Source organism: Macaca fascicularis, chromosome 3 (assembly GCF_037993035.2).
Source record: "Macaca fascicularis isolate 582-1 chromosome 3, T2T-MFA8v1.1".
NCBI classification, from domain to species: Eukaryota; Metazoa; Chordata; class Mammalia; order Primates; family Cercopithecidae; genus Macaca; species Macaca fascicularis.
The window spans coordinates 51,430,103-51,450,625 of NC_088377.1; the positions used below are offsets into that span (position 1 = coordinate 51,430,103).

General features: G+C 54.6%; 2 protein-coding genes and 1 long non-coding RNA gene across 10 annotated transcripts in view; 1 reads left to right on the forward strand and 2 right to left on the reverse strand.

Annotated features, from left to right (window-relative positions):
* Positions 1 to 1,212: 1,212 nt before the first annotated feature.
* On the reverse strand, positions 1,213 to 2,815 carry HSPB1 (heat shock protein family B (small) member 1). The gene is made up of 3 exons (XM_045389634.1): positions 2,412 to 2,815; positions 1,644 to 1,707; positions 1,213 to 1,525 (listed from the first exon to the last, which is right to left on the reverse strand). The coding sequence occupies exons 1-3, from the start codon at positions 2,773 to 2,775 to the stop codon at positions 1,336 to 1,338; spliced, it is 618 nt and encodes a 205-aa protein (XP_045245569.1). The 5' UTR covers positions 2,776 to 2,815; the 3' UTR covers positions 1,213 to 1,335.
* A 169-nt stretch (positions 2,816 to 2,984) lies between these two features.
* Positions 2,985 to 20,500, forward strand: LOC141409834 (uncharacterized). The gene is made up of 2 exons (XR_012432304.1): positions 2,985 to 3,564; positions 10,452 to 20,500. It is a non-coding gene; the product is annotated as an uncharacterized lncRNA (long non-coding RNA).
* SRRM3 (serine/arginine repetitive matrix 3) overlaps positions 18,535 to 20,523 on the reverse strand; it is an 85,281-nt gene continuing 83,292 nt past the window's right edge. For all 8 annotated transcript variants that reach the window (XM_045389638.2, XM_045389635.2, XM_065541758.1 and 5 more), the window contains one exon: positions 18,535 to 20,205. In XM_045389638.2, coding sequence (XP_045245573.2) covers positions 19,977 to 20,205 — 229 coding nt within the window. In that variant the 3' untranslated portion in view covers positions 18,535 to 19,976. The remainder of the gene's footprint in view (positions 20,206 to 20,523) is intronic.

A 20,523-nucleotide genomic window follows, 5' to 3' on the forward strand; every position in this document is an offset into this window, starting at 1 on the left:
TCACCATGTTGGCCAGGCTGTCTCAAACTCCGGGCCTCAAGTAATCCACCGTCCTCGGCCTCCCAAAGTGCTGGGATTATAGGTGTGAGCCACCGCGCCCTTTCTATTCTCCATCTGCTTTCTATCTCCACAACTTCCCCTGGGCCTGGTTAGAGGGTGGCAGCTAGGGCAAGGGCAGGCAAGGGAGAGGGAGACTGGGCCCTTGGAAGCCTGACTACACCTGGAGGGAGGCCAACTGGAAATAAATACAGGCAACAAGAACTGCTGGCCCAGCCAGCAGCACAGGTCTGAGCCTGTGGGTCGGCCAGGGCACTGCCCAGTCTCCCCACCCCGACTCTGTGGGCTCCGTTCTCACCCCAGTTCTGCCTGCCAGTTCCCTTGTGACTGCCAACAGGGATGCCCTGGCCTCAGGGGGTGTGGCAGTGAGAGACAGATATCTCAAAGCTTGCCAGGTCCACTGCGGTGCCCTTGGGGTGTGCTCAAGTTGACGCCAAGCTTTTGACATAGTAATCCTCCCATCAGCTCTGCGGGGAAGTTCAATTACCTCTGTGCCCCTTCACCTGGGACCCAGCCTAGGTGCTCCTGGGAACTCAAGCCTCAGGTGCTTCTCCTAGTTCCTCCTCCTTCCCGACTTTACAGCTTTAATTGCAATCATAACCTTGCAATCATGACCTTTTTTTTTTTTTTTTTTTTTTTTTTTTTTTTTTTTTTAAAGACAGGGTCTCACTCTTTCTGAGCTTTTGATTGTTTTGTTTTTTTGAAACAGGATCTTGCTCTGTTGTCCAGGCTGGAGTGCAATGGCACGATCTTAGCTCACTGCACCCTTCAACTCCTGGGCTCAAGCGATCCTCCTGCCTCAGCCTCCTGAGTAGCTGGGACTACAGGCATGCAGTAACACCCTGGCTAATTTTTATTTTTTAGAGACAGAGTCTCACTACATTGTCCAGACTGGTCTAGAATTCTTGACTTCAAGCACTTCTCCTGCCTCAACCCCCCAAAGGGCTGGGATTACAGGTATGAGCCACTGCGCCCGGCCCTACGACCTCTCTTTATGTGAGTCAGCCCGTGTCCAGCAACCTACATCAGTGTACCAACATGGCCCAGCACGGGGCTGGGCACACAGTACACCCTGAGTAAAGGTGACTTGTGGAAGCCAGCAAATGGCAGGTGCCTGAGGCTTCCTTCCACAAATACCAGGGTCTGAGCCAGTGACAGGTGGGTTACTTGGAACTTTATTTGAGAAAAACAAGATAAACGTATCAAAAGAACACACAGGTTGAGGGTGGGGGGGCGCAGCCAGTGGCGGCAGCAGGGGTGGGCATCCGGGCTAAGGCTTTACTTGGCGGCAGTCTCGTCAGATTTTGCAGCTTCTGGGCCCCCAAGCTGGGCCCGCGACTCGAAAGTGACCGGGATGGTGATCTCGTTGGACTGTGTGGCTAGCTTGGGCATGGGGGCTTCCACGGTCAGTGTGCCCTCAGGGGACAGGGAGGAGGAGACCTGGGTGGGGTCCACACCGGGGGGCAGCCTGGACGTGCAGAGAGAGAAGGCGAGCGTTACATTACACACTGGGTGGGTCCCTGTGCCCTCCTCCCTGACCCCCGCCCCCCGCCCCCCACCCACCCCGATCTGGCGCCAGGACTCACGTGTATTTCCGCGTGAAGCACCGGGAGATGTAGCCATGCTCGTCCTGCCGCTCCTCGTGCTTGCCTTTTGGGGAAAGAGGGAAATCAGACTATGGGGGAGGGGACCGCCTCTCGGCCCCGCCAGGCCAGAGGCCCCACCTCCTGCTTGGAAGCAGCTAGGACTGCAGGCCGGCAGGGATTAACGGAGGGGGTTGGGGGTGGGGGCGTGCCCGCCTGTCCGGGTTCTCAGAAACTTCCGGAAAGTTCCTCGATTCAGAGTTTTGGGAGGAATGGAGCAGGGCGCCGAGCTGGGGAGTGAGCAGTGCCCAGGCGCACTTGGAGCCGCACGCACGCCCTCTCCGCGGCTAGAAACAGGGAACCCGCTTATCTGGGGATGGGGTTGTGGGTGGGGAGGGGGCTCTGTGGAAAGGTGCATTTTCTCTCTTCATTGATGGTCTTTTAAAAAATTTTTTTGGTTGCTTTTTAATTTTTTTGTAGTGTTGGGGGGCGTCTCGCTATGTTGCCCGGGCTAGTCTTGAACTCCTGGCCTCAAGCCATCCTCCCGTCTCGGCCTTCCAAAGCGCTGGGATTACAGAGCACAAAGCGCCCTTAGAAGCGACCTGCACTCCCAATTCCTGAGCAGAGGAATCAGGGATCCTGTTTTTCCCGGTGCTGGGCTAACATTTAACTCCCCAGGCCCCCGGGACCCCCGTTTCAACCGCACCCCTCCCCCGGCCCTGCCCGCCCCGCTAGCCTCCTCCCCTCCTCTGCAGGACCAGGGGGACTCACCGGTGATCTCCACCACGCCATCCTTGGTCTTAACCGTTAGCTCGTCCGGGGCGAAGTGGTTGACATCCAGGGACACGCGCCAGCGGTCCGCCGTGTGCCGGATCTCCGAGACCCCGCTGCTGAGCTGCCGGCTGAGCGCGCGGCTGTAGGCGGGCGCGGCCACCGCGGGGCTCTCGATCGCGGCGGGGGGCAGGGGGCGCACGTAGCCTGGCCAGCTGCTGCCGCCCAACCACTGCGACCACTCCTCGGGCAGCCGGGGCAGCCCGAAGGCCTGGTCGAAGAGGCGGCTGTGCGGGTACCAGTCGCGGAAGGGATCCCAGCTGGGGCCCCGCAGGAGCGAGAAGGGGACGCGGCGCTCGGTCATGCTGGCTGACTCTGCTCTGGACGTCTGCTCGGAGAAGTGCGGGGCGCTGGGCCCGGCTGCGCTTTTATGCGGTTCCAGTCGGGTATTTTTAGCAGGCGGTGTTTGAGGTCTCTATTAATGGCAATGACCCGTTTGAGGGCCGCCCCTCCCCATGCACTCCTCCCCTAGCGTTCAGGGGCCGTGGGCGGGGCGAAGAGGGTTCTGCCCTCATCTGGAACCTTCTCTCGTTAAGGAAAACAAATGAGTTCGAGAGCTCGAAGCTGGAGCCGTGCCACGGCAGGGCACTCGCCGGCCCTGGTGCTTAAGAGCTGCCGACTGTGACCCGTGGCCAGGGCCGTTCTTTTGTTAAGGAGGACAGAGCCAGGCAGGTTGGGTTGGGGCATACAACTGAGAAGTGGCAGCGGCAGGATTGGAATCACAAGCGTGTGAGATGGAATGTGATATAAAGCAGGCTGGTGCTTGAGCCCAGGAGTTCGAGGCTGCAGTGCGTTATGATCTTACCACTGCACTCTAGCCTAGGCAACAGAGCAAGGACCTGTTAAAAAAATTTTTAAAAAGGGGCCGGGTGCGTGGCTCATGCCTGTAATCTCAGCACTTTGGGAGGCCAAGGCAGAAGGGTCCCCTGAGGCCAGGAGTTTGAGACCATTCTGGGCAACATAGTGAGACCCTACCTCTACCAAAATTTTTTTTAAAATTAGCTGGGCATGGTGTGCACGCCTGTGGCCTCAGCTACTCTGGAGGCTGAGGCAGCAGGCTCCTTTGAACGCTGGTGAGCTCCTTTGAACGCTGGTGAGTAGAGGCTTTGGTGAACCTGGATTGCACCACTGCACTTCAGCATGGGCTGCAGAGCAAAACCCTGTCTCAAAATAAGTAAATGAATAAATACAAATACAAAGATAAAGCAGTCTGGGCTGGGTGTGGTGGCTCACCCCTGTAATCCCAGCACTTTGGGAGGCTGAGGTGGGAGGATCACCAGAGGTCAGGAGTTTGGGACCAGCCTGGCCAACATGGTGAAACCTCATCTCTACTAAAATTACAAAAATTAGCTGGGTGTGGTGGCGGGCGCCTGTAATCGCAGCTGCTGGGGAGGCTGAGGCAGGAGAATTGCTTGAACCCCGAAGGCAGAGGTTGCGGTGAACTGAGATCTCACCACTGCACTCCAGCCTGGGCGGCAGAGCGAGACTCCATCTCAAAAAAAAAAAAAAAAAACAATCTGGTAATCTGGTACGGTTGTTAGGAGTGTGGACTTTGAAGCCAGACTGCCTGAATTCACATCTTGGTTCTGTCACTAAGCAGATGAACTTGTGCAAGTTAGATTCTTTATGCCTCTGTTTCCCCATCTGGAAAATGGAGATTTTGATGATGGTAACAGTCATGCATTGCATAAAGATGTGTAGGTCAGCAAGGGACAACAAAAAATATGAAGGTGGTCCCATAAAATTATATTATTGGCTGGGTGCAGTGGCTCACATCTGTAATCTTAGCACTTTGGGAGTCCGACGTGGGAGGATTACTTGAAGCCAGAAGTCTGAGACAAGCCTGGGCAACACAGTGAGACCCCATCTCTACTAAAATTCAAAACAAATTAGCCAGGTATGGTGGCATGGACCCGTAGTCCCAAATACTCAGGAGACTGAGGTGGACGAATCACTTGAGCTGAGGAGGTCGAGGCTGCAGTAAGCCTGATTGTGCCACTGCACTCCAGTCTGTGTGACAGAACAAGATCCTGTCTCCAAACAAACAAAACAATTATGTTACCGTGTTTTTACTGTATGTCTTCTATGTTTAATTAATTTATTTATTTAGAGATGGAGTCTCCCTCTGTTGCCCAGGCTGGTAGCACAATGTCCCGATCTAGGCTCACTCTAACGTCCACCTCCCAGGTTCAAGTGATTCTCCTGCCTCAGCCTCCTAAGTAGCTGGGACTACAGGCAAGTGCCACGACACTGGCTAATTTTTGTATTTTTAGTAGAGATGGGGTTTCACCATGTTGGCCAGGCTGTTCTTGAACTCCTGACCTCAAGTAATCCACCCGCCTGGGCCTCCCAAAGTGCTAGGATTACAGGCGTGAGCCACCGCGCCTGGCCATCTTCTATCTTTAGAAACACTAATACTTACCATCATGTTGCAGCTGCCTCCAATATTTGGTGCAGTCATATGCTGTAGAGGTTTGTAACCTAGGAGCAGAAGGCTAGACCATATGACTTAGGTGTGTAGTAGGCTAGACCATCTAGATTTGTGTAAGTCCACTCTGAGATGTTCCCACAATGATGAAATTGCCTAACAAGGCATTTGTCGGATGTGTCTCTGTTGTTAAGTGACTCATGACTGTAATGGGTTGGCCTGAGGATTCAGTGACCTAATGCAGGTGATGACTTTGGCCCAGAGCCTGGTACATCATAATTATTAGTTGTTACCTGCCTGGGATTGAAGAGAGGGAAGAGGAAGGAGAATTGGTGGGGTTTGGCAATTTTCCCCCTTCCCCTAACAGTGGGGCAGGCCCAGATAAGAACCTCCAAGGCACAGTGTGCTGAGAGGGGCCAGGAGGAAGATTACTGTCACATCTCCTACTATATGTATCTTTCCTTAAGAAGCACTGGTTGGGCCGGGCACGGTGGCTCATGCCTGTAATCCCAGCACTCTGGGAGGCCGAGGTGGGCGGATCATGAGGTCAGGAGATGGAGACCATCCTGGCTAACACGGTGAAACTCTGTCTCTACTAAAAAATACAAAAAATTAGCCGGGCATAGCCAGGCTGGTCTCGAACTCCTGACCTCAGGGAATCCACCCACCTCGGCCTCCCAAAGTGCTGGGATTACAGCCATGAGCCACCACACCTGGCCCATGGTGGTGCATGCCTGTAGTCCCAGCTACCGAGGAGGTTGAGGCAGGAGAATCGCTTGAACCTAGGAGGCAGAGGTTGCAGTGAGCTGAGATTGTGCCACTGCATTCTAGCCTGTGCAACAGAGCAAGACTCCGCCTCAAAAAAAAAAAAAAAAGAACTGAGCCCTTGAAGATGAATGTGAATTCCAAGGGAGTGAGCAGAGTGTGTGGGTTTTGTGCCTTGAGTTGCACAATCTCTTGGGCAGCAGGGATAGATCCAGTCTGTCCTGATTTCAGGCAAGATGAAGGGAGCTTGTGTCTACAAAGGGCTGGCAGCTCCCATCCAGAATGTGGCTGGGCCTGGTAGAGCCACACCTGGAAGTGTTTATAACCACATCTGACAGCTCTCTCTGGGGTGGGGCACCCCGGGCTCCCGTCTGGACCAAGGTGAGCAGGCAGAGACAGATGAGGGCCCTCCCTGGCTCCTGACCTCACCTCCATTTTATACAGCTGGGGATGGGTGGGGCTGGGAGCGCTGGGGAGCAAAAGCCTGGGGCTTTCTGATGCTAAGTCCCGTGGGTTGTCAACCAGGAGCTCCCAAATGAGACCCACTTGGCTCATGACAATGACCCAGCCAGGGAGGTGAGGTAGAAGGCAGGGGTCCTGTCTGTCTCCCACCATTGGCTCCCAAGAGTCCCAGGAGTTCAGAGGCCTTTCCAGGAGTGATCTCAGATTCATGGTCCAGCCCCATTTCTTCCCTGATGGGGAGCAGGTGGGTAAGATAGAAAGGCATCTACGTCGGGCGCAGTGGCTCACGCCTGTAATCCCAGTGCTTTGGGAGGCCTAGGTGGAAAGATCTCTTGGGGCCAGGAGTTCAAGACTAGCCTGGACAACATGGTGTGAAGCCTGTCTCTACAAAAAATTTAAAAATTAGCCAAGTGTGGTGGCACACACCTGTAGATCCAGCTACTAAGGAGGCTGAAGCAGGATCACTTGAGCCCAGGAGGTCAAGACTGCAATGTGATATGATTGCTCCACTGCACTCCAGCCTGGGCAACACAGCGAGACTCTGTCTGAAAAAGAAAAAAAAAAAAAAAGAGAGAGAGGTATTTATGAGCTCTCTCTCAAAAAGGAAACTGAGGCTCAGAGAAGGCATGGGGACTTGCTGCTACCCCCAGCTCATCAAAGTGAGTGGCCTGGAGTCTGCCCGGATTCTGGGCCTGGGCAGGGCAAGACCTTAGTGGCCTTGGCTCCCCACAGAAGTATGAGGAGTGGAGCCTCAGCCCCAGGATAGGGGCAGCAAGTACAGTGGGACAGCAGTGGGAGGCCCTGGGTATTAGAGAAGCAGGAGGTTGGCTCTGTGAGCGCTTTACAGGAGACAGCAGAAAGCCATTTAATCTCCATGCACAGCAGTTTCCTTGTCTTAAAAAACAGGGATAACAGGCCCGGGTGCAGTGGCTCATGCCTGTAATCCCAGCACTTTGGGAGGCCGAGGCAGGCGGCTCACTTGAGGTCAGGAGTTCGAGACCAACATGGTAAAACGCCAGTTCTACTAAAAATGCAAAACTTAGCCGGGTGTGGTGGCACACGCCTGTAATCCCAGCCACTTGGGAGGCTGAGGCAGGAGAATCGTTTGAACCCAGGAGGCGGAGGTTGCAGTGAGCTGAGATTGCCCCACTGGAACTCCAGCCTGAGCGATAGAGTGAGACTCTGGCAAAAAAAAACCACAGGGATCACAGGACCTAAGTCAGGGTACAAGCAAGGCTGGAATGGCCATGCCTACGAAGACAGGAAAGAGGGAATGTCAGGGTTGTGGCAGGAGCCTAGGGCAGCACCCTCCCTGCAAGCTGGGCGATGGGGGCCAGGATCCCATCAGATGGATGAGGTAGGCTCAAGGGGCAAGCTCCAGGCTCTGAACAAGTCTGTGCAGATTCTCCTACTTGGTGCTCCCCTCGCCCTCTGTGATATGGGTATCAAAATCTGCAGAAAAGGAAACTGAGGCCTAGAGAAATGAGGGCATTTGCCCAGAATTACACAGTAAGTCCAGACTAATTCAGTTTTGCAGCATTTGAGGTTCCTGGCCAGTGTTCCTTTTCCTTTTTTCTTTTTTGTTTGAGACAGAGTCTCGTTCTGTCACCCAGGCGGGAGTGCAATGGCACTATCTCAGCTCCCTGCAACCTCTGTCTCCTGGAATGATCCTCGTGCCTCAGCTTCCCCAGTACCTGGGATTACAGGCACCCACCATAACACCTGGCTAATTTTTTATATTTTTGGTAGAGATGGAGTTTCAGCATGTTGGCCAGGCTGGTCTTGAATTCCTGAACCCAGGCAATAAGCCCGCCTCAGCCTCTCAAAGTGCTGGGATTACAGGTGTGAGCCACCACGCCTGGCCAACCAATGCTTCTTTTTTTTTATTTTTATTTTTTATTTTGAGACAGAGTCTCACTCTGTCGCCCAGGCTAGAGTGCTGGAGTGCAGTGGCATGATCTCGGCTCACTGCAAGCTCCGCCTCCCGGGTTCACGCCGTTCTTCTGCCTCAGCCTCCCAAGTAGCTGGGACTACAGGCATGTACCACCATGGGCCGGACACGGTTTGGGAGGCCGAGGTGGGTGGATTCCCTGAGGTCAGGAGTTCGAGACCAGCCTGGCTAAGGGTTCAGTTCTTGAGGGATGACTCTTAGATCACCCACAAGGGAGGGGAGATGGGTGGTTTCTGGCAGCATGGGGGTGAGGTGGGTGGTGGGGCGGAAACTGGGCTTTGGGGACAGATAGGGCTGGGCTTGAATCTGGGTGCTGCTGGCCTGGTGACCACTCTGAGCCCACATGTCCCTATTTGCAAAGTAGAACTAGCAAAGCCCCTGCCCGTCTGACAGCACTGTGGTCAGTTTCAAGTGTGTGAATATGTGTGAAGTGCTCGGGGTACAGTAAGTCCTCACGGTGACTGCAAGGGCCTTTAATTGTGGATACTGAGCCTTAGAATAATCCGAATTACCCAGTTGTATGTGTTTTTTTGTTTTCTTGGGGTTTTTTTGAGTTGGAGTCTTGCTCTGTCGCCCAGGCTGGAGTGCAATGGCGGGATCTTGGCTCACTGCAACCTCCGCCTCCCAGGTTCAAGCAATTCTCCTGCCTCAGCCTCCCAAGTAGCTGCAATTACAGGCGCCTGCCACCATGCCCAGCTAATTTTTGTATTTTTAGTAGAGATGGGGTTTCACCACATTGGCCAGGCTGGTCTCTTGGCCAGGCTGGTCTCTAACTCCTGACCTCGTGATCCACCCGCCTTGGCCTTCCAAAGTGCTGGGATTACAGATGTGAGCCACCATGCCCAGCCATATGTGCTTTATAGAGCATCAAAGTATCCTATCAGAGTCACTTTTTCTTCCTTTTTTATTTTTTATTTTTTTGAGACAGAGTCTCACTCTGTCGCCAGGCTAGAGTGCATTGGCACCATCTCAGCTCACTGCAACCTCCACCTGCTGGGTTTAAGCGATTCTCCTGCCTCAGCCTCCCGCCACTATGCTCAGCTATTTTTTGTATTTTTAGTAGAGATGAGGTTTCACCATGTTGGCCAGGCTGGTCTTGAACTCCTGGCCTCAAATGATCCACCTCAGCCTCCCAAAGTGCTGAGATTACAGGCGTGAGCCACCATGCCCAGCCTCCTTTTTTTTTTTTTTTTTTTTTTTTTTTCAATAGATAGGGTCCCCACTCCTCTGTTGCCCAGGTTGGAGTGCAGTGGTGCAATTATAGCCCACTGTATGCTCAACGTTCTGGGCTCATGTGATCCTCCCTGCTCAGCCTCCTGAGTAGCTGGGACTACAGGCACGTGTCACCATACCCAGCCAATTTTACAATTTTTTATAGAGAGGGAGTCTCACTATGTTACTCAGGCTGGTCTTGAACATCTGGCCTCAAGCAGTCCTCCTACCTTTGTCTCCTGACTACCTGGAATTATAGGCATGAGCCATGGCGTCCAGCTAGGAGTCCCATTTTTGAGATGAGAAAACTGAGGGTCTGAATGGCCCCAGGGTCACAAAGCTGGTAAGTGTCTCAGACCTTCCTATTCTCCACCCAGCGAGGAGGAGACTTCCCAGACAGTTCAGAGAGGCCTGTGGGCTTCCAGTGCACAGGGGCAGGAATGCACCTCTTCCACCCTAACTGGGTACCTTTTCTCCAGGAGGCTGCACTCTGCCGTCCCCACCAGGCAACCGAGCTGGGCAAGGGGGCCAGGGCTGGGTGGCGGCTCCCACGTGCCCCCCTGCCCAGCTGTTCTCTGACACTGTGGCTGGCTCCAGCATCCAGAGCACTGAGCTGCCAGAGGTGGTCTTTCTGGGATAAAGAGGAAAATTCAGACCAGGCGCGGTGGCTCATGCCTGTAATTTCAGCACTCTTGGAGGCCAAGGCGGGTGGATCATGAGGTCAGGAGTTCGAGACCAGCCTGACCAACGTGGTGAAACCCCGTCTTTATTAAAAACATAAAAATTAGCCAGGCGTGGTGGCACGTGCTTGTAATCCCAGCTACTCCGGAGGCTGAGGCAGGAGAATCACTTGAACCCAGGAAGCAGAGGTTGCAGTGAGCCAAGATTGTGCCACTGCACTCCAGCTTGGGCAACAGAGCAAGACTCTGTCTCAAAAAAAAAAGAGGAAAATTCTAGCCCCAGGGATTTCCCAGAAGCCACCATGGAGTGGGGTGGGGGGAGGGGTGAGAGGGCAGGTCATAGCCCTTCCCCCTCTTCATTGCCCACTGCAAGGTCCAGGGAGTCCTTCATCAAACGGTCCCTCCCCTCACCTCTAGCCCCCAAATCTGGGGTGCTCAGCAGCATCCCCAAGACTAACCCCCTTCCTTTCACTGTGCCCAAGGCCTTGACCACGCTAGCCACGCCTTCTGCAGGCCTCTGCCAACTGCAACTGAACCAGCCCCGCCTTCGCTGGCCTGGCCTCAGAGAAAGTGCCAGAATCTCCAGGCAGCTGCCTGAGCTCCCCAGAGAGACCTGACAGCTGATGGATGACTCCAGCCCCCGGGCCTGCTTGGAATTGAAAATGTGGACAACAGTAATCAGAGCGCCGGGGGTGGGGTATAGGGGATGCTGGGTCTTTCTGGAAACATCCAGACACTGCCTCTCTGGGAGTTCACTTCTAAAAACCCACCTCCAGCCTGCCCCACTCCCTGGACCTCTGGTTTCTGGCTGGACTGGGAGGGGGCCACGCCACCCCCATCACCACTGAAGTGGGGGCCACAGAGGGGCCAGGTGGGAGGGCTGGGAATCTGTCCTCCCGCCCCTTCCACTCTGGCTGTCTAGCTCTGGAGTCTGGGGACCTGGGTGTCTTTGACTGCAGCCTTGGCCAAGGGCCGGCATCCGTGACTCATTTTCTTGATCTGTACAGTGAAACCATTGGACTGGATGTTCTAAGTCTCCTTCCAGGCCGGTGAATCAACAGTTTCTCCTCCACTCTTCCCCTCCCCTCCAGGTCCCCTGCATTACCCACTCCACAGCCTAAATGCTGCAGGACAGGGGTGTGCACATGGGAAGGGGTGACAAAGATTCCCTGCTTGACCAAACTTTTCTCAGACTCTGGAACCTCCTAAGCCCCTCTGCATAAATCTAGTCTTTTTTTTTTTTCCCAGAGTCTCACTGTGTTGCCCAGGCTGGAGTGCAATGGCGCAATCTCAGCTCACTGCAACCTCCTCCTCCTGGGTTCAAGTGATTCTCCTGCCTCACTCAGCTTCCGGAGTAGCTCGGATTACAGGCATGAGCGACCACGCCTGGCTAAGTTTATATTTTTAGTAGAGATGGGGGTTCACCATATTGGTCAGGCTGGTCTCGAACTCCTGACCTCAAGTGATCCACCCGCCTTGGCCTCCCAAAGTGCTGGGATTACAGGCGTGAGCCACCGTGCCCAGTTCGTAAATCCAGTTTTTGCAAGAAACCTGTGGAGTCTGTTTCACAAGAACCCCTCACCCTCGACATCTGATCACCCTCCAGATCAGGTTCCTCATCCTCTACCATCTCCAAGGTGATGTCTGATCTTCCTGGCTGGCCTTCAGCTAGAATCCTGCTAGGTCGGTTGAGCCAGAACCCCCTGATATTTGCTGTTAGTAATTTTCCATCCACTTGCCCCACCCTACTCCTGGGCCATAAATTCTTGCTTGCCCATGCTCTATTCAGAGTTGAGCCCACTCTCTCTTCCCCCACTGCACAATCCCATTGCAGTCCCACCTATATAGCTCTTGTGATGGTCCTGAATAAAATGTTCCTGCTCGTGCTTTAATGAGTATCATAGAATCATTTTTTAAACAGTGGAGATAGGAGTGAGGGGAGGACAGGAGACACTCACCAGGCCTGAGAGGGGAACGTTCCCTCCCTGTCAGCCAGCTAAGCCTGGATGTGACCTGCGCTGCTTTAAATCAGAGTGAGATGGAGAAAAGGGGTGAATGGAGCAGGAGTACTTCCTAAGACTGCGGGAGAGTGGGATTCCTGTCCTGAAATAGATTCAGGTTTCCCCCTTAAGAGAGCCCTAGAAAGTGGGTAGGTGGAGGGGGAGGTAGGAGACCCCCAGGCATCCGGGTCTCTAAGATGCCTCCTTGGGTGGGTGGAGCAGGGCCTGGAGGCCAGCAGGTGCCTGGTGATGGGGCCAGTTTGCTGAATACTCCCTCAGCTGAGAGAGGAAGGCAGGAGGCCTGGGGCCTTCTAGAACATCTCAAAAAAAGGCAGGCAGGCTGCTCCAGGTGGCTCACGCCTATAATCCCAGCACTTTTGGGAGGCTGAGGCAGGTGGATCGCTTGAGGCCAGGAGTTTGAGACCAGCCTGGCCAACATGATGAAACCCCATTCTTACTAAAAATACAAAAATTAGGCCAGGCGTGGTGGCTCATGCCTGTAATCCCAGCACTTTGGGAGGCCGAAGTGGGCAGATCACCTGAGGTCAGGAGTTCGAAACCAGCCTGGCCAACATGGTGAAACCCCGTCTCTACTAAAAATACAAAAATTAGCCAGGCGTGGTGGTGCACACCTGTAATCTCAGCTACTCGGGAGGCTGAGGCAGGAGAGTCACTTTAACCCGGGAGGTGGAGGTTGCAGTGAGCCGATAATGCGCCATTGCACTCCAGCCTGGGCAACAAGAGTGAAACTCCATCTCAAAAAAAAAAAAAAAAAAAAGCCCACAAAAATCAGCTGGGCATGGTGGTGCACACCCGAAATCCCAGCTCTTAGGAGGCTGAGGCATGAGAATTGCTTGAACCTGGGAGGTGGGGGTTGTAGTGAGCTGAGATTGCACCACTCACTGCACTCCAGCCTGGGCGACACAACGAGACTCTGTCTCCAAAAAAAAAAAAAAAAAAAGTTGGGGGTGGCTGGGGATGGGGGACAGGCTGGGACAGCCAAGCTGGGCAGGTGCCCTGTGTCCTGTCACCCTCGGTCTGGGGCTGTAGGAAACTGATTAAGGAGAAAGGGGAAAATACAGTTGGGAAAACAGGAAACAGGAAAGCTCTGTCCGGCCTCCTGGCTGTTGTATGTGTTGGAAGGAAAAACGTGGTGTGGAATGGAGGCTCCCCTGGGCCCTGCCTGAAGAGAGAGAGACCACGAGAGGACCGTATTCACCCCAAACCAGAAGAGTGCGCCCCAGGCTCAGGACCCTCCGGCGAGAAGTGCCCACATCCTGGGGACGGTCCTCTGCCTGCTGCTCCAGGATTAGTTTCCTGTTTTCCTGCCGGCCGTCCTGGTCCTATTCTTCCCTTTCCCCAGGGTATAGAGCAGAGTTCAGTTGGCTGACTGAGTTCAGACAGGAGGGGCCTGGTATGCTCCTCACCCCTCCCCCACGAAGCTGGGACGGGCACGCAGGATGAGGGCTCAGGGCTTCCAGGCTGGGAACCCTGGCCCAGGCGTCTGTCCTCTGCTCCAAGCCTGTTGGTCCTAGCTGCATTTTTTCCTTACTCTCTGTCGTCCTCTAGTGTCATCTTGCCGCCACCACGCCTCACCTTTGGTGCCCAGGCCTCCCCCAAAGTTTCTGCAACCATTCCTCTCTGGGTTCCCTCCTTCACTTGCTGACTCATTCAACAAACGTTTATTTATTTCTTTTCTTTCCTTTCTCTTTCTTTCTTTCTCTCTCTCTTTCTTTCTTTCCTCCCTCCCTCGCTCCCTCCTACCTTCCTTCCTTCTTGGTTTTTTTTTTTTGTTTTTTTTTTTGAGACGGACTTTCTCTTTTGTTGTCCAGGCTGGAGTGCAATGGCGCGATCTCGGCTCACTGCAACCTCTGCCTCCCGGGTTCAAGCGATTCTCCTGCCTCAGCCTCCCTAGCAGCCGGGATTACAGGCATGTGCCACCATGCCCAGCTAATTTTGTCCTTTTTTTTTTTTTTTTTTTTTTGAGACGGAGTCTCGCTTTGTCGCCCAGGCTGGAGTGCAGTGGCCGGATCTCAGCTCACTGCAAGCTCCGCCTCCCGGGTTTACGCCATTCTCCTGCCTCAGCCTCCCGAGTAGCTGGGACTACAGGCGCCCACCACCTCGCCTGGCTAGTTTTTTGTATTTTTAGTAGAGACGGGGTTTCACCATATTAGCCAGGATGGTCTCAATCTCCTGACCTCGTGATCCGCCCGTCTCGGCCTCCCAAAGTGCTGGGATTACAGGCTTGAGCCACCGCGCCCGGCCTAATTTTGTACTTTTAGTAGAGACGGGGTGTCTCCACATTGGTTAGGCTGGTCTCCAACTCCCGACCTCAGGTGATCCACCTGCCTCAGCCTCCCAAAGTGCTGGGATTACAGGCATGAGCCACCGCGCCCGGCCAACAAACATTTCAAAGTGGCCTACTTGGGCGATCCAGAGACAAGATATGTCCTGGCCTCCAGAAGCTCAGAGCTTTGGGGAGAAATAGACATGCTAGCAAATAAATCACTGGAAGAAGAGACTGGGCCCTAAACACAGGCTCCCGGAGGACCCCAGAGACAGCAGTAGTCACGGCATCAGGAATGCTGCATGGAGGAGGAGGTGGCTGAGCTGGGCCTTGACCTGTGAGCTCACCTGAACCCGTGGAGGCAGAGAAGGCATGAGGGGGCCAGGTGGGCTCAGGGGTATTGGAATCAAGGGCAGTGATGGGAGATGAGGTGGGAGGGCGCCTCGGGAGGAGCCATGGATGGCACGTGCCAGGTGGTCACTCAGAAGGCCTTCCGGCCTGTGAGCTGGTGGATGTGGCCATAGGAGGCAGGCTCTGCACAGCAGGGAGTCTGTCTCATTTATTCTGTACTGTGTCCTCAGAGCCAGCAACTCTGCCGGGGACATAGGAATTGTTCAATAAGTATTTGTGGAATGAGTAAATGGGTGTTCAGATTTGCCTGTTAGAAATAATGGGAGTGAGGCCGGGCGCGGTGGCTCAAGCCTGTAATCCCAGCACTTTGGGAGGCCGAGACGGGCGGATCACGAGGTCAGGAGATCGAGACCATCCTGGTTAATACGGTGAAACCCCGTCTCTACTAAAAAGTACAAAAAACTAGCTGGGCGAGGTGGTGAGCGCCTGTAGTCCCAGCTACTTGGGAGGCTGAGGCAGGAGAATGGCGTGAACCCGGGAGGCGGAGCTTGCAGTGAGCTGAGATCTGGCCACTGCACTCCAGCCTGGGCGACAGAGCGAGACTCCGTCTCAAAAAATAAAAACAAAAAAAACAAAAGAAATAATGGGAGTGGTCGGGCACGGTGGTTCATGCCTGGAATCCCAGTGTTTTGGGAGACCGAGGCAGGAGGATCACTTAAGGCCAGGAGTGTGAGACCAGCCTGGGCAGCATAGCATGATCCCATCTCTATAAAAAATAATGGCCAGGTGCAGTGGCTCATGCCTATAATCCCAGCACTTTGGGAGGTCGAGGCAGGTGGATCACTTGAGGTCAGGAGTTTGAGACCAGCCTGGCTAACATGGTGAAACCTCATCTCTACTAAAAATATAAAAAATTAGCTGGGTGTGGTGGTGCATGCCTATAATCCCAGCTACTCAGGAGGCTGAAGCAGGAGAATTGCTTGAACCCAGGAGGCAAAGGTTGCAGTGAGCCAAGATTGCGCCACTGCACTCCAGCCTGGGTGACAGAGCGAGACTGTCTCAAAACAAAAACAAAAAATAAAAGCAAAAATTAATGGTGTGGTGGAGTGCACCCGTAGTCCCAGCTACTCAGGAGGCTAAGGCAGGAAGATCTCTTGAGCCCAGGAGATCAAGGCTGCAGTGAGCCATAATGGTGCCACTGCACTCTAGCCTGAGCGACAGAGTGAGACCCCATCGCAAAAAAAAAAAAAAAAAAAAAAAAAGCAGGAGGGATTGGAAAAGGCAAGGAGGCAGGCTAGCCAGTGAGGAGGCCGGTAGGGCCAGGTGCTGAGGTGAGGTGGGAAGGAAGCAATTGCAATGCCTGGGAGCAGCCTGGCTGTGGCGTGCAGAAGAAGGCAGTCAGGCTGGGCAGTGATAGAATGGGATGGGAGGTTGGGGGACGGAGCAGCCAGGCAGCAGAGTCCCTAGGCCCAATGCCATGCTCAGTGTGAGACAGGCCGAGTTGCAGGCCAACCTCTCGGTGTGTTTCACACATCTCTAGCACAGGGCCAAGTCTGCTCCCCATAGCCCAGCCCCTTGCCTGAGGCCAGTTTTGTTGAACTTGTTAGAAAGGGTTACAGAAATCTTTTTGTTTTCTTTTTCTTTCTTTCTTTTTCTTTCTCTCTCTCTTTTTTTTTTTTTTTTTTTTTTGTGTGTGTGTGTGTGTGTGTGTGTGTGAGATGGAGTTTCACTCTTACTGCCCAGGCTGGAATGCAATGGCAGGATCTCAGCTCACTGCAACCTCTGCCTTTCGGGTTCAAGTGATTCTCCTGCCTCAGCCTCCAGGGTAGCTGCGATTACAGGCACCCGCCACCACGCCCGGCTAATTTTTTGTATTTTTAGTACAGACGGGGTTTCACCATGTTGGTCATTCTGGTCTCAAGTGATCCACCTGCCTCGATCCCCCCAAAGGACTGGGATTACAGATGTGATCCACCACACCCAGCCAATCACCAGGGCTTCTGTGAACAGCTTGCGTGGATCGGAAACGGAGCCACTGGCCAGGTGCCCCTTCTAGTTTTGGGGAAAAGAAACTGGAAGGGGGTCATGTCATCGCACAGCCCCAGCTCTGGGGACTGGGCCAAGGACACCTGTGTCATGGCCCACACAGAGGTGGGAGCAGGGGCCACCTCAGCCGCACCCTCATTGGAGTTGGACCGGGGTTCTTAACTGGTGGGACGCTAAAAGCCTTCGGAGTGAATATCTGTGAGATAGATCCAATGTTACAGGCCACACTGCGGGCATGCGCACATTCTTCTGGGAGAAGGGTTCTCAGCCTTCATCAGATTCTCAAAGAAGACCTGATTCAAAACAAGCTTAAAACCCACCACTCTAAGAGAGAGAAACAAAGGAGAAGAAGGGGAAGGAGGAGGAGGAGGTGAGAGGTAAGAAAGAAGGAGAGGAGGAGAAATTGTGTATTTCTTTCTTTCTTTTTTTTTTTTTTTTGAGATAGAGTCTCACTCTGTCGCCCAGGCTGGAGTACAGTGGCGTGATCTCGGCTCACTGTAAGCTCCGCCTCCCGGGCTCAAGAGATTCTCCTGCCTTAGCCTCCCAAGTAGCTGGGATTACAGGTGTCCGCCACCATGCCCAGCTAATTTTTTTGTATTTTTAGTTGGGATGGGGTTTCACCATGTTGGCCAGGCTGGTCTTGAACTCCTGACCTCGGGTGATCCACCCGCCTCAGCCTCCCAAAGTGCTGGGATTACAGGCTTGAGCCACTGCACCCGACGAAATTGTGCATTTCTTTACATCTAATAAAAGTAAGAAATACAGGCCAGGGGCAGTGGCTCATGCCTGTAATCTCAGCATTTTGGGAGGATCGATTGAGCTCAGAAGTTCGAGACCAGCCTGGGCAACATGGTGAAACCCTGTCTCTACCAAAAAATTACAAAAATTAGCTGGGTATGGTGGTGCATACCTGTAGTCCCAACTACTAGGGAGGCTGAGGTAGGAGGATTGCTTGAGCCCAGGAGGTCGAGACTGCAGTGAATGGAGATCATGCCACTGCACTCCAGCCTGGGCAACTGAGTGAGACCCAGTCTCCAAGTTTTTTTTTGTTTGTTTGTTTTTTTGAGACGGAGTCTCGCTCTGTTACCAAGGCTGGAGTGCAGTGGTGCAATCTTAGCTCACTGCAATCTCCGCCTCCTGGGTTCAAGTGATTCTCCTGCCTCAGCCTCCAGAGTAGCTGGGATTACAGGTGCGTGCTACCACGCCCAGCTAATTTTTGTATTTTTAGTAGAGATGGGGTTTCTCCATCTCTACTAAAATGGTCTCGAACTCCTGACCTCAGGTGATCCATCCACCTCAGCCTCCCAAAGTGTTGGGATTACAGGCGTGAGCCACCGCGCCCAGCTGTGGCCACCTTTTAAATGCTCACTCTATGCCAGTCACAGTCACCAAGCTGAGGACTATCAGAATATTTCATGCCCACCTGATCTCAACCCTGTGTCACATGGCTGGGAGGCACAGGAGCCAGGACACATGCCCACATGCTGCCTGTGACTGTGTCCCAACCACTATGCGACACCCCACCATGTCGTGAGGGTCCCCTGTGCCTGTGTCCACCCTGTGTCTCCTCCCTGTACCCCGTCCCCACCCACTGCTGAAGGTAGTCTGGGTGTTTGGACTCAGGCAGCCCACCCTGCGGGGTGTTCAAAGTCCACCGGGCCTCCAGGCTGGGAGGAAGGTCCCTTTGGGTCCCTGTTTTAGCCTCAAGCTCAGAGGCAGGGGGATAGACACACTGGTTCCTGGATGCCAGCTCTTCTCTCTGGGGTCCCAAGGAGCAGTCTGAGCCTTTCTCCTTCCTTGGAGGAAGACCCCCAGCCCCGCTGCCCTCCTGAATCTCCCGGGGTGCCCACATGCACAGAGGCCTGGTCTCACCACCTGCCATCCGGGCACCAAGGGTTTTATTCGAGTCCAATTTTTATCCGCACCGCGGAGAAAGAGGGAGGGGGGACACAGAGAAAGCAGGGAACCCGGACCAGACCCCAGACCCCTCCCCCCACTGGAGCCCGGGGCATCTGCCTGGTTGGGCCAAGGAAGACTTTGTGAGATCCCTGAGGGCCCCAGGAGGAGGGGGCTGGGAGCAGCAGAGGAGGACTGGGGGCCACCACTTCCCCATGGATGCCCCAGGCCAGGGCCCTCAGTCTCTTTCCTCCCCTCCCTTCTGAGGGCTACAGCCTCCATCTCTGCAGAGGCTCGTCTGACCACGGCCCCATCAGACCCCCAAGGTACTCCCTCAGCAGGTCCAAAGCACATGTTATCCTATGCCTGTGACCCTGGGCTGCCATCCAGTCCACGTCCCAGACCACGGGCCCATGCTGCCCTCCTCTTGGGTGGGGCTGGGGGCATTACTGACCTGTCACCTGCTCCCACCCCGGGGGTCTGTCTCTACTCCCTGGGGGCTGCTCAGTCAGTGGACAACTTAGATTTTTCTCTTTCCTACAGATTCCACCCCCCATCTACCCCTTTCCTCTCCCACCTCTTGACTGAACCCCTTTTGACCTCAGGGTCAAATGTACCTGAGGTCTGTACCCCCCCACCTCTTGTCATGCAGAAGTCCTGGCTGGTAGGACCTCAGCCCAGGGCACGGGGTGAGGACAGCCTGGCCTGGAGAGGTCAGACCAAGAGTGAGGCGCCTAGCTCCCCAAGGCTGGGATTTTGGGGGCCACCGGTCTGGGCACTCCTGGGTCAGTGGAGGAGCTTGGGGGAGGCTGTGGGGCCAGCCACCAGCCCTCAGCCAGGGTCCTCCTGCAACCAGCTCAAAAGGACGCAGCTCCCCAGCTTGGATGGGGGTGCACCAAGGGTTAGGCTGTTCTTTCTGTCTAGCTCTGATCCCGTGTGCCGTACCACCTCCTCATCTGCCCAGTGATAAGAGAGGAGTGGAGGGAGCTGTGCAGTGGGGAAGAGGAGCTCGCACGGCTGGCACCTTGTAAGGTGTCCCTGGCTGCACTGAGCTAAGGTGAAGTGACAGAGCAGATCGTGGACTCTGGTACCATCCACCAGCAGCAGTCCCCAGCCTGGTGAGTTGGCATCAGCAGGAAGGGGGATGGGGAGATCCCTGTGTTCGTAACGGCTCTTTGTTCCCCGGGCACAGTAGGTGGACACGAGGTGGGAGAGGACACCCATAGAAGCAGCACATCTGGCTTCTCCTTGTCCACCGGGTGCCCACCCTCAAAGTCTTCCCTGGTCCCATCTGCCCATGCACTGGCCCTGAGACCTCTTTGTAGCCTTGGGGGCAAGGAGGTACAGCCCCCTCCCCGCCGGGGTCCTGGGGCCCGCCCCTCGCCTCTCCCAGTGCCAGGGGGGCACCAAGCTGAGTCTGTCTGGGCTCAGAAGCCCCCGCTCTCAGAGCTGCTCCGGCTGTGGTAGCTGGGACTGGGGGTCCTCGAAGGGCTGCGTGTCCGGCTGCGGGTCCCGTGACTGCGACTGCGGTAGCTCTCATGGCTGTGGCCAGGGCTGGGGCTGTGGCTGTGGCTCCGGGTGGAGTAGTCGCTGCTCAAGCAGCTGGAGGAGGAAGAGGGGCTGGGCCGGTAGTACGGAATAGGACGCTTGCGGGCGCTGCCGGGAAGGAAAAGCTGATTACAGGCCATCCCAGACCCTGAGAACCATCCCGGCAGCGGCCAGGGCTTCCTGCCTCAGTTTCCCCTGAGCCCTGGCCTTAGCGACACCTGCCTCCTCCAAATGGAATCTGACGGTCAGTGGTTATTTGCAAATTCCATGTTGATCGTTTTGCTTTTCTTCACCTATCTGCAGGGAAAGGAGCCCATGTTTCTGCCCGATCCAAACACTTGATAATAAATACTTGTTGAGGCTGGGCACGGTGGCTCACGCCTGTAATCCCAGCACTTTGGGAGGCTGAGGCGGGCACATCACTTG

Coding starts and splice junctions, on each gene's coding strand:
- HSPB1 (XM_045389634.1), bottom strand. CDS start 2,775: ATGACCGAGCGCCGCGTCCCCTTCTCGCTCCTGCGGGGCCCCAGCTGG. Junction 1,708..2,411: donor TGGCGTGGTGGAGATCACCG/GTGAGTCCCCCT, acceptor TTTCCCCAAAAG/GCAAGCACGAGGAGCGGCAG. Junction 1,526..1,643: donor TGCTTCACGCGGAAATACAC/GTGAGTCCTGGC, acceptor CTGCACGTCCAG/GCTGCCCCCCGGTGTGGACC.